Source organism: Mixophyes fleayi, chromosome 4 (genome assembly GCF_038048845.1).
Source record: "Mixophyes fleayi isolate aMixFle1 chromosome 4, aMixFle1.hap1, whole genome shotgun sequence".
NCBI classification, from domain to species: Eukaryota; Metazoa; Chordata; class Amphibia; order Anura; family Limnodynastidae; genus Mixophyes; species Mixophyes fleayi.
The window spans coordinates 186,039,859-186,052,797 of record NC_134405.1 but is presented as its reverse complement, the minus strand read 5'-3'; the positions used below and the strand labels follow the sequence as shown (position 1 = coordinate 186,052,797).

At 36.5% G+C, this 12,939-nt stretch overlaps 1 protein-coding gene across 1 annotated transcript in view; it reads right to left on the bottom strand.

The window, feature by feature from the left end:
* The window catches only part of WNT2 (Wnt family member 2), a 111,853-nt gene extending 99,984 nt beyond the window's left edge, over window positions 1-11,869 (bottom strand). The window contains exons 1-2 of the mRNA XM_075208978.1: window positions 11,474-11,869; window positions 3,494-3,729 (exon numbers count right to left, since the gene is read on the bottom strand). Of these exons, the coding sequence (XP_075065079.1) occupies window positions 3,494-3,729; window positions 11,474-11,556 (319 nt within the window). The 5' untranslated portion in view covers window positions 11,557-11,869. The remainder of the gene's footprint in view (window positions 1-3,493; window positions 3,730-11,473) is intronic.
* Between the last annotated feature and the right edge of the window lie 1,070 nt (window positions 11,870-12,939).

Here is a 12,939-nt window from a genome sequence, read left to right as displayed (position 1 = left end):
AAACCAGGCAGGAAGTTTGAATTTAAAATTATTGATGTAAGGCGTGGGCAAACCGAGGACAAAGTCGAAGTGTCCTCAGAAAAGTCAAGGGTAGGGCCTATTGTCAGAAGAGAGACCTTTGCTATTTCCTGGATTCAGGGTATAGGGCATCTCAATGTCATTGTACTCTCCACTTCCTTCCATTGTTTCAATCCATCCCTCCTGGACCACTCCAAGGGCTAGATTTACTAAGCTGCGGGTTTGAAAAAGTGGGGATGTTGCCTATAGCAACCAATCAGATTCTAGCTTTCATTTATTTAGTACTTTCTACAAAATGACAGCTAGAATCTGATTGGTTGCTATAGGCAACATCCCCACTTTTTCAAACCCACATATTAGTAAATCTAGCCCCAAGATTCTGTTATGATTATAACATTGCACCCCCAGACAAAGGAACGAACAGTCTTCTAGAGTTTAAGTAGGAGTACACTGGCTATTTGACATATATTATTCAGCTCAGAATTACACAGTATATGATCTAAAATTATTTCAGATAGTGGCTCTACTTGCACTTTAAAACCTGCAGACATTACTTGCTATATACAGCTAAAAAACAAATATTTTAAATTGACGCTTTCCCTTTTTTCTGAATTCTAGGAACTTCATTATCTAGAGACTCTAGACTTCATTGGTATGATCTATTACATAGTGGTCCTTCTTACCAAAATGAAATACAAAAGAGTGCAAACATTTATATTATCTTCACATTTTACAAGTTAAATATGTCTATTGGAAACAACATGTAATATGCACACGTAATCTGACTCCATTAGAATTAGAAGCAAACTCAGGTAAAGGGTGCACATTTGCACATGGACAAACCATGTTACAATGGGTGGAAATGCAATTTGCTTTTGCATTGAAAATATTGTGTGCTTTTGTATGCATCACACAAATCCTGGAAATCTTAATTTTATCACTTCAACTTAGAGTTGACCTAAGACAAGTCCAACTCCACATCTGTCTGCACATTTAAAATTTACCCTCCCCTTATGTAGCACAGCACATGTGAAAATGTACACCTTATAGCTGGATTTGCTTTTAGCTAAAATAAGCTAAACTGGTATTAATATATTTATTTTCAGACTTTTGGATACAAATCCAGGCATAATACTTTCATACTTCCCCCACCAGCGTGGAATACCTAACAACCCTGCAGTTAATTTTTCCTTAGATACTGTAACCTTGTTGTTTGATTATAGCTAAACATTCATTATAAAATATAAATATTTTGATAGGACTGTACAATTGCACAGCATCTCCAAATGATAAATCTGCATACAAGTACACCTATAACTTGAGTGGTTCAGCTGCATATGCTCATTTTATTATTATTGATGATTTATAAGGAGCCAATGCTCTGCAGTGCTGTATAGAAGGGAAACAGGACACACATAAACAAAATCAATACAGACATGAAAGCAAAGGGTAAGACAGACCCTGCTCATTAGAGAGCTTACATTCTAATTAGAAGATGTGAAAACAAGAGGCGAGTCAGTGTGACTCAGACTGGAGATTGAAACAGATGTGGTGCATTAGTGTGATAAGTAACTACTGGAGTCAGTGGCGCACGCAGGGGGGGTTTCTGGGTCTCCAGAAACCCCTCCCCTCTGCTAAGTGCCCACATAGCGGCACTGTACTATACAGCAGCCACGGCGCTGTCAAAGAAGTGTCCGCAGCGGTGCTGTATTGTATACAGCACCACCGCGGACGCTTTTTTGACAGTCCCGCGGCTGCTGTATAGTACAGTGCTGCCGAAACGGAGCTGCTGCGCATGCGCCCGCGCTCTCTCGCTGTGTTTTTTGGTTCGTTTTTTTTCCGGTGGGGGGAAACCCCCCCTAACAATCCTGCGTGCGCCCCTGGGAGTAGGATAATTGCTAATAAAAGACATGTGTTTTCAAAGAGGGTCTAAAGATTTGAGGACCGCGGGACAGTTTGATAAGATGTGATAAGTAATTCTGTAAGTGGGGAGCAGCACGGGAGAAATCTGATAGGCAGGAGTGAGAGGTGGTTTCCAGAGAGAGGCCTCAGTCAGAGGTAGTTCTAAGAGGGTGAAAGGGAGAGTATGTTGATATGATATTTGAGATATATGAAGGGGTAGGGTTCTTGAGGACTTTCTAAGGTTGAGCAATTTGAATTGGACTCTGAAGGACACAGGGCGCCAGCGTAAGGATTTGCAAAGTGGTGCAGCAAATGTGAAGCTGTGAGGGGGAATCAGTCTTGCAGCATCAATTAAGATAGATTGAAGTGGGGATAGATGTGTTCATGTACAAGGGTAATGGGCAGCATGATGGCTAAGTGGTTAGCACTTCTGCCTCACAGCGCTGGGGTCATGAATTCAATTCCCGACCATGGCCTTATCTGTGTGGAGTTTGTATGTTCTCCCTTTGTTTGCGTGGGTTTCCTCCCACACTCCAAAAACATACTAGTAGGTTAATTGGCTGCTATCAAAAATTGACCCTAGTCTCTCTATCTCTCTGTCTGTGTGTGTATATTAGGGAATTTAGACTGTAAGCTCCAATGGGGCACGGACTGATGTGAATGAGTTCTCTGTACAGCGCTGAGGAATCAGTGGCGCTATATAAATAAATGGTGATGATTATGATGATGATGAAGGGTGCTGTAAGTTCACGCTAACCAAGATCACATTAATGTTGTAAACACAGAGCTCTAAAAGGAGATGTCCACTGAAATATAATATTTGCTATTAATCCCCTTTTCCCAAAATAGCAGAACTGCAGTGGTCTGATGTTCACTTTACCTTCGCTGAGATCTCAGCTATTTTTCCTGCTGCAAATGCTAAGACAATGCTATCTACATACAAATTCCAGTCGGAGAGTCAACACTCTATATGCTACTACGGTAGAGGAATTTGCATTTAGAGAGGCACTTTGGAAGTGGAGGTATCTCTCAAATAGCAGGAGTCATGGACATCCACTGCCAGTTAGAGTAAGTGGTTTAAAATGAACTATGCTTCTTTTGTGTTGACATTTCATTAAAGCTGCATAACCACATAAGTGGCAGACCATTAAAGCTCATTGCTTAACAATATCTGTGGAGGAAGATGAGCAGGAGGACCAATTAGAAGCTGCAATCTCCATAAATGCAACTTCTTAATGGGCTTTCTGCCTGCCACAATGCAACATAATGAAGCTCTAGTTTTTTGTTTGGGACTGTGAGATGAACCATGGAGCCTCAGCTGAAATAGAACAGGTTAGGGTATAGGTAATGCAGCTTTAAAGAAGGTGGCCAGGAAGTATGGAGGAGGAAAACAGCTGGGTATTTAAGTGGTGTTAAATAGTGTACTGAAAATATACAGGAAACAACTTTCTTCAGTGCTGTAAGGTTACTTGGTGGACTGAATATTTTTTTACTGGGGTAAAATGTATAAATGTATTTTAAAGTGACATATTCAATCTATGAAGGCAAATGTGTAGCTTCTCTACAAACTTACTGCGTAAAATCAATTTCCCAAATAAGCTTTGATCTCGTTCATGTGTGTTGCAATTCCAGCGGTGATGTCGAAACTGATGCTGACATTCTGATGTCCATTCCCTCATCCCTATACCAATAACATTCATAATTTCAGGATAACGCTGACAGAGCTGCCTCTGGTGAGTCACCAAACCAGGTACATTATTGCACATTACTCGGGAAGAAGTAGATGAGAAACCAACAGCTCCCATGTACCTATACAAAGGAAACACATAATTTAGGTAAATGTGCAAATTATTGGCTACATAGTATTTCATCATTACAGCACAAATGCGGGTGCCAATATTTAGGCATGCTTTGCCGACATACATCACAGGTCATTCGAATTCAGTAATTCATTTTGTAGGCTTATTTTAAAAGACATTTGGCCAATTCTCAGATATATATGAAAAGACAATAAGAACATAAACATTTTGTATCTATTACAAAACTGTAAAGTGCTGTTTACAGTTACCTCTTTACAGAGGGAGCCCCCTGATGCATTTGATTTTTTTTCTCTCTTGTGATTTTTTTTTTAAAGAATATTTATTATTAACTAGTAGAGATCACTCCATGACAGGCAGTCTGGCAGCAGCCAAGAATGAGATCGCTGTATTCTGATTTGCTGCCATGCTGATTCTCAGTGAGTCCACGCAAACTTCCACCATGATGGAGGTACTACTGTGGTCAGCCTTACAGGTACCATGATATGGATGCATGTACAGGTGGGTGTTGGTGCCATGATATTGAGGAGCATTAATACAGGAGTGCATGATATGGGGAATGCATAAAGCGAGGGGGGCATGTTATAAGGTTATATCAATTCAGGAGGTAATGATGATATGAAAGAGAATAAATACAGCAGTAGCATGACATGAGGAGAATCCTTGTAGGAGTATATATGGTGGTCATTAGGATGTGCTCTGTATTGTATATCGGTCCCTAGGTGCTCTCGTAATTGTATTTCAATTAGCAGGATTCTCTCTGTATTGTATATGAGTCACTAGATGTTCTCTATATTGTATACCAGATACTAGGGGGTATATTTACTAAACTGCGGGTTTGAAAAAGTGGAAATGCTGCCTGTAGCAGCTAATCAGATTCTAGTTATCATTTATTTAGTACATTCTACAAAATGACAGCTAGAATCTGATTGGTTGCTATAGACATCATCTCCAGTTTTTCAAACCCGCAGTTTAGTAAATATACCCCTAGGTGTTCTCTATATTGTATATCAACCACTAGGGTGCTATTTGCATTGTATGGGAGTCAACAGTATGCTTTCTGTATTGTATGGTAGTAACTAGGTGTTAATAATTAAGGTGGGCATTGAACCTGTTGCTTGGCAATGGTAACCGTTGACCTATGACTGCTAGGACTTGAGAGGCACTGACTCACTTTCTATCACCTGTGTGTGATAGTTAAGGCTTAGCTAGTGTGCTGTGAATACTATATTTGTATTGACCCAGACCATTATTTGACATTGCTGCTTTTCTCCTGCCCTTGACAACTGCTTGTTATCTGGATTTGTTTTTTAACCTCTTCCAGCCTGCTTATTGAATTTTGCCCTGAACTCTGCCAGCCCTGACCCCAGATTGAATTACCAATATTTCTACTGAAGTCTGCCAGCCCTAACCTCATTTTGTATTACTGGTATTTCTATTGAGCACAGAAACCTTGCTCTCAGTTTATTTATAGACTCTGCTATAGATCTCTGTCCAACCCTGATCAGTGGTCTGTAAATTGGTATGTAACTTGCTGCTTTCGCTACCATCACTAACAGTGATGGCGACATGACACACTTTGGGGGCTACATGATGTGGCCCTCTAACCCTTAACAGGGCCTCACATTACCCTTAATCTCAATAATAAGTTAAAACAATACATTAAATGAAAGGAAAACACCTTTCTGTAATACCATATCACAAGCATTTTAAGGTGTTGCAACCTATAACAAATCTGACAATAGAGCAATAAGAAGCGGGGTGCCGCGCAGGTAAAGACTCAGAAGGCCACATGCAGCCCTAGGGCTGCCTGTTGCTCATCACTGCTCTATAACAACCTTCAGTGTCTTGTCTACCCATTCATCAATATTGTATTTAAGCTTCAATTACCATGAGATGAGACCTGGGGTCAACTGAGTACTCTGGAACATATTGTGTTCTCGTCCGATATTGCCATAACACTAGAATGCTCTCTGTATTACATATTGATCACTAGGATGCTCTCAGGGTTATACATTGGTCACTAGCATGCTCTCTGCATTATATGGTGGTCACTGAGATGCTCTGTATTGCATACCAGTCACTAGAATGCATACTGTATTGCATGGCAGTCACTAGAATGCACTCTGTATTGCATGGCAGTCACTAGTATGCATTATGTAATGTATGGCAGTCACTAGAATGCTCTCTGTATTGTATATCTACCACTAATACTGGCCACAATATCATGCAAAAAGTATAAATACCTGCTTTGTATTGCAATACATTTTGCATTAATGGGAGTATTTTAGGTAATTCTAACAAAAAAAGCATTTTTGAATTTTTGAATTGTTGATGTTATATTTAAAAGTATAAGTTACTTACTTTGAAACCCAAAGCCCACCCCAAGAAAAGGCACACAGGGCATTATGAGGGTGAACCTCTTCTTGGGTATAGGGGCATACCCACCAATATGGTCAGGTTACACTAAAGTTCTGCGCACAACTTGGCAGAGGCAATGTGACGTTTTCTTTTGTACTGCTAGAGAAACTTTAAAACCAAAGGGAGATTAACAGTGAATGAGATCCTAGTTAGAATGATCTGATGTTAGCCAGGCTTCATGCAATAGCAAGGACTTCTCAGACCCAATTACTATCACATTAATGCTAACCCTGGGAATTCCCTGCTGCTTGATTAAGCAGCATAATGTAACCAATTTGTGTTCTCCACCCATTGATGTACTGACTCTGTCTACTTGTGTTTCATCTGCCTAAAGGTACAATATTTTACCTAACTGTGTGTTAGCTATGGCTACTGTGACAGGCTCCACCTGCCATTGCTGTGACCCCACCTTCCATTGCATATAGGATTGGCCTCACCTACCACCAAAGTTGATAGAGCGAACTGTATGCTTTTGCATGTGAGTTCAAATGCACACCAAATACAAACCACAAAAATTTCACACCATTAAAAAAATATTACTAGGACGAATGCTGCTACCCAAAAGATTTGGATATATTTCTTTCATTTGATTTTCATGCAGAAATGAAAGCACTTCCAGGGAAGTCATTTTTAACTCAGCCACCTATGTATGCTCACTATTTCTTGGCAAAGTTCTGTAGCATGCAAATCAGATTCACGTTGTGTAGTCATGTTCTTTTGCAGCTTAATGCAATGCTCCAGCCTGTTACCTTGCTTACATGGTAGCACTGCCACTGAAGTGACACATGATAGTAAGGGGACAGGTAGATTACATTTGTTAAAAAAAATAAAAATAAAAATAGCCCATGAGATGAGGATTGCAAAGTGGAGATGCAGATGACATAAAGGCCATGGTCCTGGATGGAACATTATCACATCTCATCAATCCCTACAATTTACATCTAGTGGGTTAACACTGATAAAATGAACAGATCATGTTTTACATTGCCAAGGGGTAATTTCAAAGTCCAAGGGGGAAATTTATCGAGCTGCGGGTTTGAAAAAGTGGAGATGCTGTCTATAGCAACCAATCAGATTCTAGTTATTTATTAAATGATAACTAGAATCTGATTGGTTGCTATCTCCACTTTTTCAAACCCGCAGCTTGATAAATCTACCCCCAGGTGTGCAAAGTTTAGAGAGACTTGTCGAAGAAGACACATTGCTATAATAAAAGAAAAAGGTACTTCCACAAAGTATTGAGATAAATGCATTATTTTATTTATCAATAAATAAACTAAAAACACACACTACTTCTTGACGCTTAACAGACTATAGTTCAAAACACAATCAGCTGCGGGAGTCTGCAATTTCCCCCCCAATAGATAAAAATTTAATTTCATTTATTTGCGGCACACATTTTTGTTTTGTGGTTCACAATTCACTGCTGCAACTTGGTTTGTTCATTATTTTATTTATGTTTTCATTTAATGTATGGAGGAATTTAGGTAGTCTTTATGTTAGTGATAATTACTGTGACATTCATTTTAATGCATTTTGTAGGTAGAGTTTCCATTTGTAGACACATTTTTGGTGATAATGAAAATAAAATAGATAATATAAGATAGGGAATTCTCACAGTGGGAACACTGTATCATCATACATTGCTCCTGGACTCATCTGAAATGCTTCTATATTCAGAGAGCAGATACTACTTCTAATAGAAGAGGTGTAGAAAGTTATATGTGGTAAAAGTAGGTCATAAACGTGAAAATCAGACTTATAGGCATTGTAGGCAGCTTTTCTGTACATTGTAAGTTATTGTGTTCTCTATGTGAGGTTGGCAGCTGTTACAGGAAAGTGGATACAAGTTAGGTAGATTTCCTCATTATTATGCAAAACATTTTATGTATTCTTTCATTTAAAGTATGGAGGAATTTAGGTAGTTTTTATGTTAGTGATAGGCCCACTTTAAATGTTCTCCAACTGTGACATTCATTTTAATTGTGTCTTGTGTGTAGAGTTTTCTTTTGTAGACAAATTTCTGCAAACATTATGTTTCTAAATAAGCTATTGGTGATAATGAAAAAGTGATTTCTGTTTCTGTCAAACACCCATTTCTATTAAATGAACATATAAAATCCCAAGCAAATTAAAATTGTATTAAGTTTTTTTTTATTTTTGGGTGGGGGGGCATTAAAGATCATTTCAAAAAGACAGATAGATTTCCAGGCCTTGTGTAGTCCTAGATTATAGTTTTGCATTTATGAAGATTTTAACTATTTCCATTTAAATCTCTACCTTGCAGCCCACGTTTTCTTTTCTTTCATGTTTTCAAGAGTATGTACTATAAAAGGACAACCTGGTTTATTCCTAGTATATCTCGAAATAACACTCTCTGTCACCTGAACACATTATTGTTTTAAAAAAAGTTATTGACCTTCCTGACAGACATATCCTATACCATTTTGCAACAATATAATCAATGACAACAACTATTCTTTCACAAACAGCATGAATTATGGTGACAGATTTGCAATTGGTTTATCAATTAAACATATAAAATTTTGATTATTTTCTGTGCACCAGGAAATTTATTATGTGTTAAGTGTGAATGGGGTAGTAAGATTCTGAAATATTTTTTGTAATAGTTAAAACTCAGTAGATATTCAAGCAAATACTGAAATGCCTCATTTTCCAATAACACCCACAAGAATATTTTTAAATAAATTAGATTACATATCAGAAAGGAAATCTGTTGTGTATTGCATTTCATAATTCAGCATGTAATATATTTTGGTTCATATTCCAAACTACATTTCCCAACAAATAAAACATCATTCCTATGTAGAATTTAGTGCATCAGTTTACTAATGCTTTAACTTATGTCTGATTATCATAGCTAACAATTAGGGAAGATTGCTACATGCATAATGAAGTGAACTAAGTAATCTCACAAGTTTGGAATTTGAAGTTGCACAATTAGCCAAATAGCCAGTAATGGTGTAACTTTCTCAATGTTAAATGGATGTTTTTGACATTGAACCTCCCCCAAATAAAATTCAAATACAAATAGAAATGCTATGTACTACTATATACAGAATCCAAAATATTCAGCATCTGTGAAATATGGATACTTAATGGAATGATAGAAGAGCAGTTTTTTATGTGGCCTCATGTCATACTATAAGGCTTATTTAATAACATCTTACATATTAAATAAATGTGCTGAAACAAACCTATGTCCGCCAGATGCGTGTTTTGAGTAATACAGAGTTGTAAGAAAATTACTAATCACTGTTACAGGACATAGAATATTTCTTGCTATTTATATCATCTCAATAAAGTAAGCATATCTTCATATATGGCAAAATAATTATCAATAGTAATCATATAATTGAAATAAGACTAAATCCCTTCTAACATTCAATAGATTAGTCATGTTACTTACAAGTTTGCTTTTGATATTATAAAGTTAATATCTGAGAAGATTATCACAGGATTGGACTACCAATATCTATTCTAACAAAGTGTATATTTGTAATACATGTGACATTAGCTATCAGATGATGTAAATGTATTAGATTTGTAAAATAACATATACGGGACCATATTAAAAATTAAATAACACAGATCATCTTACAAGAGGCTGGAAAAGTTTCTTAATACAATCTCACTCTCTTTGGCTGGAATATTTATGGAGGTATTCACAACGACAACCCAGAGAGATGCCAAATAAAAAGATTAAAAAAATAAATTAAAACTTGAAGAAAAAAAAAATCAGTATGAAAAGTGTCCACTGTAGAAGCATATTATTATAGAGGAGTCTTAAAATGGGAGATTACATCATCTATGCCCAGATGTTCCCTATTAGCAAAGAAACTTTGGAAAGGCACCTTTAAAGTCAACTACAGCTCCTTACAAGTTCATCTAGAAATCTATTTTAAGAATGTGCATTCCCTCTTACCTTTTTATGTGAAATAGCTTTTTCATTACATGTCCCTTCAAAATGGCATGTATCAGGAAAATACTAAAGTTGTATATAAAAGCCTAGCAACATTATTCTTAAACTACTACTATAAAGTAAAATGGTGTACTAAAAATTACTACTATATAAATTTCAAATAAGCCATGTACACAGAATCATAATCTAAATTTAAAGCTACAAGGTCAAGTAAACAAAAGATAAATAAGATTCTATAAAATTTTGGATAACTGTATTGTAGTAAATGCACTGAACCCATAGGCATGTTGTGTACAAAACAATAATACAACTGTTTCTTTAGAATCACATTGTTTTACAAAATAGGCATTTATTTTTATTGCACATTGGGCAAATACTTTTACTTTCAAAATAAAGTGTTTAAAAATAGACCTTTGTGCAGTTGATGGGCTATAAATATGACACATTTAGTGTAATGTTGACAGATGTTGATAAATAAATTAGAAAATTGCTCATATTTGTCTTGGTAACATATAGCAATGTCTGGTAATGATAATGGTGATGATTGTGTGCTTGGCATTATAGAACAGCTAATTTAACCCTTTCAGTATGTAGAAAAAAGTAGTTGACTTGTGTAGTACAATAGGATTGCATCTGACAACCAGTGACAGTTTTCCTGAAAAAAAAAAAAGGTTGTGGAACGGTTTACTTCCGCAGCATTTTGAAAATAAAAGTACACCTATGTGGTACCATATTTTGGTACACCAAAAGAAAGAGTAGAGTACAAAACCATCATTAAACTACTGAGATCTGCTGCATATTTTACATGTGTTACCTTATTGAGGCAGTTACTTGATACTATACATGTTGCATAAATGCCAAAAGAAATCGCATGCTTTATGGAACGTGCATACATTTAGTTTGCATTTCTATTCTGATGTAGATAATGACATTTTATGACTGGAAAAGGATATAGAAAATATGCAATTTGAGAATAAACCCTGAAATGTGCAGCTACCAACCCTCCCATTTTTCCCTAAAAACATGACTATTATCACAAGTGTACATTTTATTTCCACAACAGAGAAAATCAGAAATGCAGCTGCTATGAGAAGCAATGCAGTATTTGCAAGTTAACTAGTATGTTGCCAGATGTCTTCTAGTAAACTGCAAAAGAATGAATAAAAAGTAGAAGAAATCTGTCACACTTTTCTGTCACATCAAATAAAACTGTTTCTACATTATATTATACTGAAATGCAATTAAATAACATGAGAAGAGAAAAAAAACTATTCCATATGGAACAGCATATTCTTGTCACTAATTATGCTACTGTCATTTGTGAAAAATCATTGCACAGTGCCTGCACACAGCATTAGAATGAAAGACTTACCACCATGAAGTAGTTGCTTCAGGTGTTAAAAACAGCAAGATGACAGGAGCAACAAACCATACGTCCAGGACCAAGGTTTTCATATTAAAAGACCCTCACTGCATATCAATATTAGCACAGAAAATCCCATGAGAAATTAAGAAAAAGGGTTGCAGAATTAAATATCAACCCAGAGATGTATTACTAAATAAGTCTTCTATGTATCCGAAGCTTAAAGCTCTTTGTCAGACTCTGATCATCGACTGTGATATGAAATTAAAACTATAGGCAAAGATGACTTGGAACATTCTCAAATGACTTCAGCTCTGTCTCAGAATCAAATGGTTAGAGGAGAAGAGAATGAGAGGTGAGCTTATTTCATCTCTCCTGTGCAGTGGAAGTAGTGTTCTGGAACTGATGGACGTTGCATGCAGAATGGGTGGGTTTATAATACTGATGGATGAAATGAAGTCAAAAGACAAGAGGGGTTAGAGAAGGGAGGGATTTGAGTAACACCTTTGATTGACAATTAAACCCCAAAGTCACCTCTCAGCAACCTGAAACCCAAATAGTATCTGATCAGACATAAGTGTATGAAAATACTATATTAATACAATCCATGTGTCTCCTTTTCTTTTAAAATGTAGTCCAGAAAGCTGAAATTGTATGTATTGCTACATTTTCAATGTCCACATTCCTTCTAATGTCAAGTCATACAAAAGTAGATAAACAACTTGTGATACTCCTAAACAGTATTAGGGGCCGATTCAATTCTGTCATGAATAACGCAGCGTTAACATTATTACTGTTAATACGGTCATTTTAACCTGGAGCTCAGGGAGCCACGAGTAAAAATCCAGCGTTGAAATTACCGTATTAAGGGTAATTATGCGCAGTTTTACCGTAATAACGGTAATACTGCTAAAGCCGCGTTATTTGTGGCAGAATTGAATCGTCCCCTTATAATATAAAGTGTATTCCTCTTATGCTGCACTTCTGCCTGCAGAGCAGATACCAATTAAATTCAAGATCATTGGTAACATTGCTAAGATATCAGATCATTTTCATGTGTTGTATATTCAACGTACTCCCATTTATATATTCATCATGGTCACAAACTAATGCTAACCGGAAGCATTCTTGTTCATATAACAGACATATAAAACATTACATCCCAGACATTTAACACATAACATGAAATCATGCTTAACATTTATAACCTAAGCCTTCAAGCACATATTAGTTTTTCGCGACTGTAACTGATAGTCTCCCAGTATGTAAGTTTTGTGTGGGATTTTATTTCCGAATACGGGAATATAAACAGATGCCACTAAAATACTCACAATTATAAAGCAGCAAAATAAAAATAAATAAGGGCAATGGGTATTAAATGTAGAACACAGGGATATAGTGTATCTATTGTAACTTATACAAAGCACATTAAAGGAACACTACTAATATTTTGGGGTTTTCCCGAAAATCTCCGC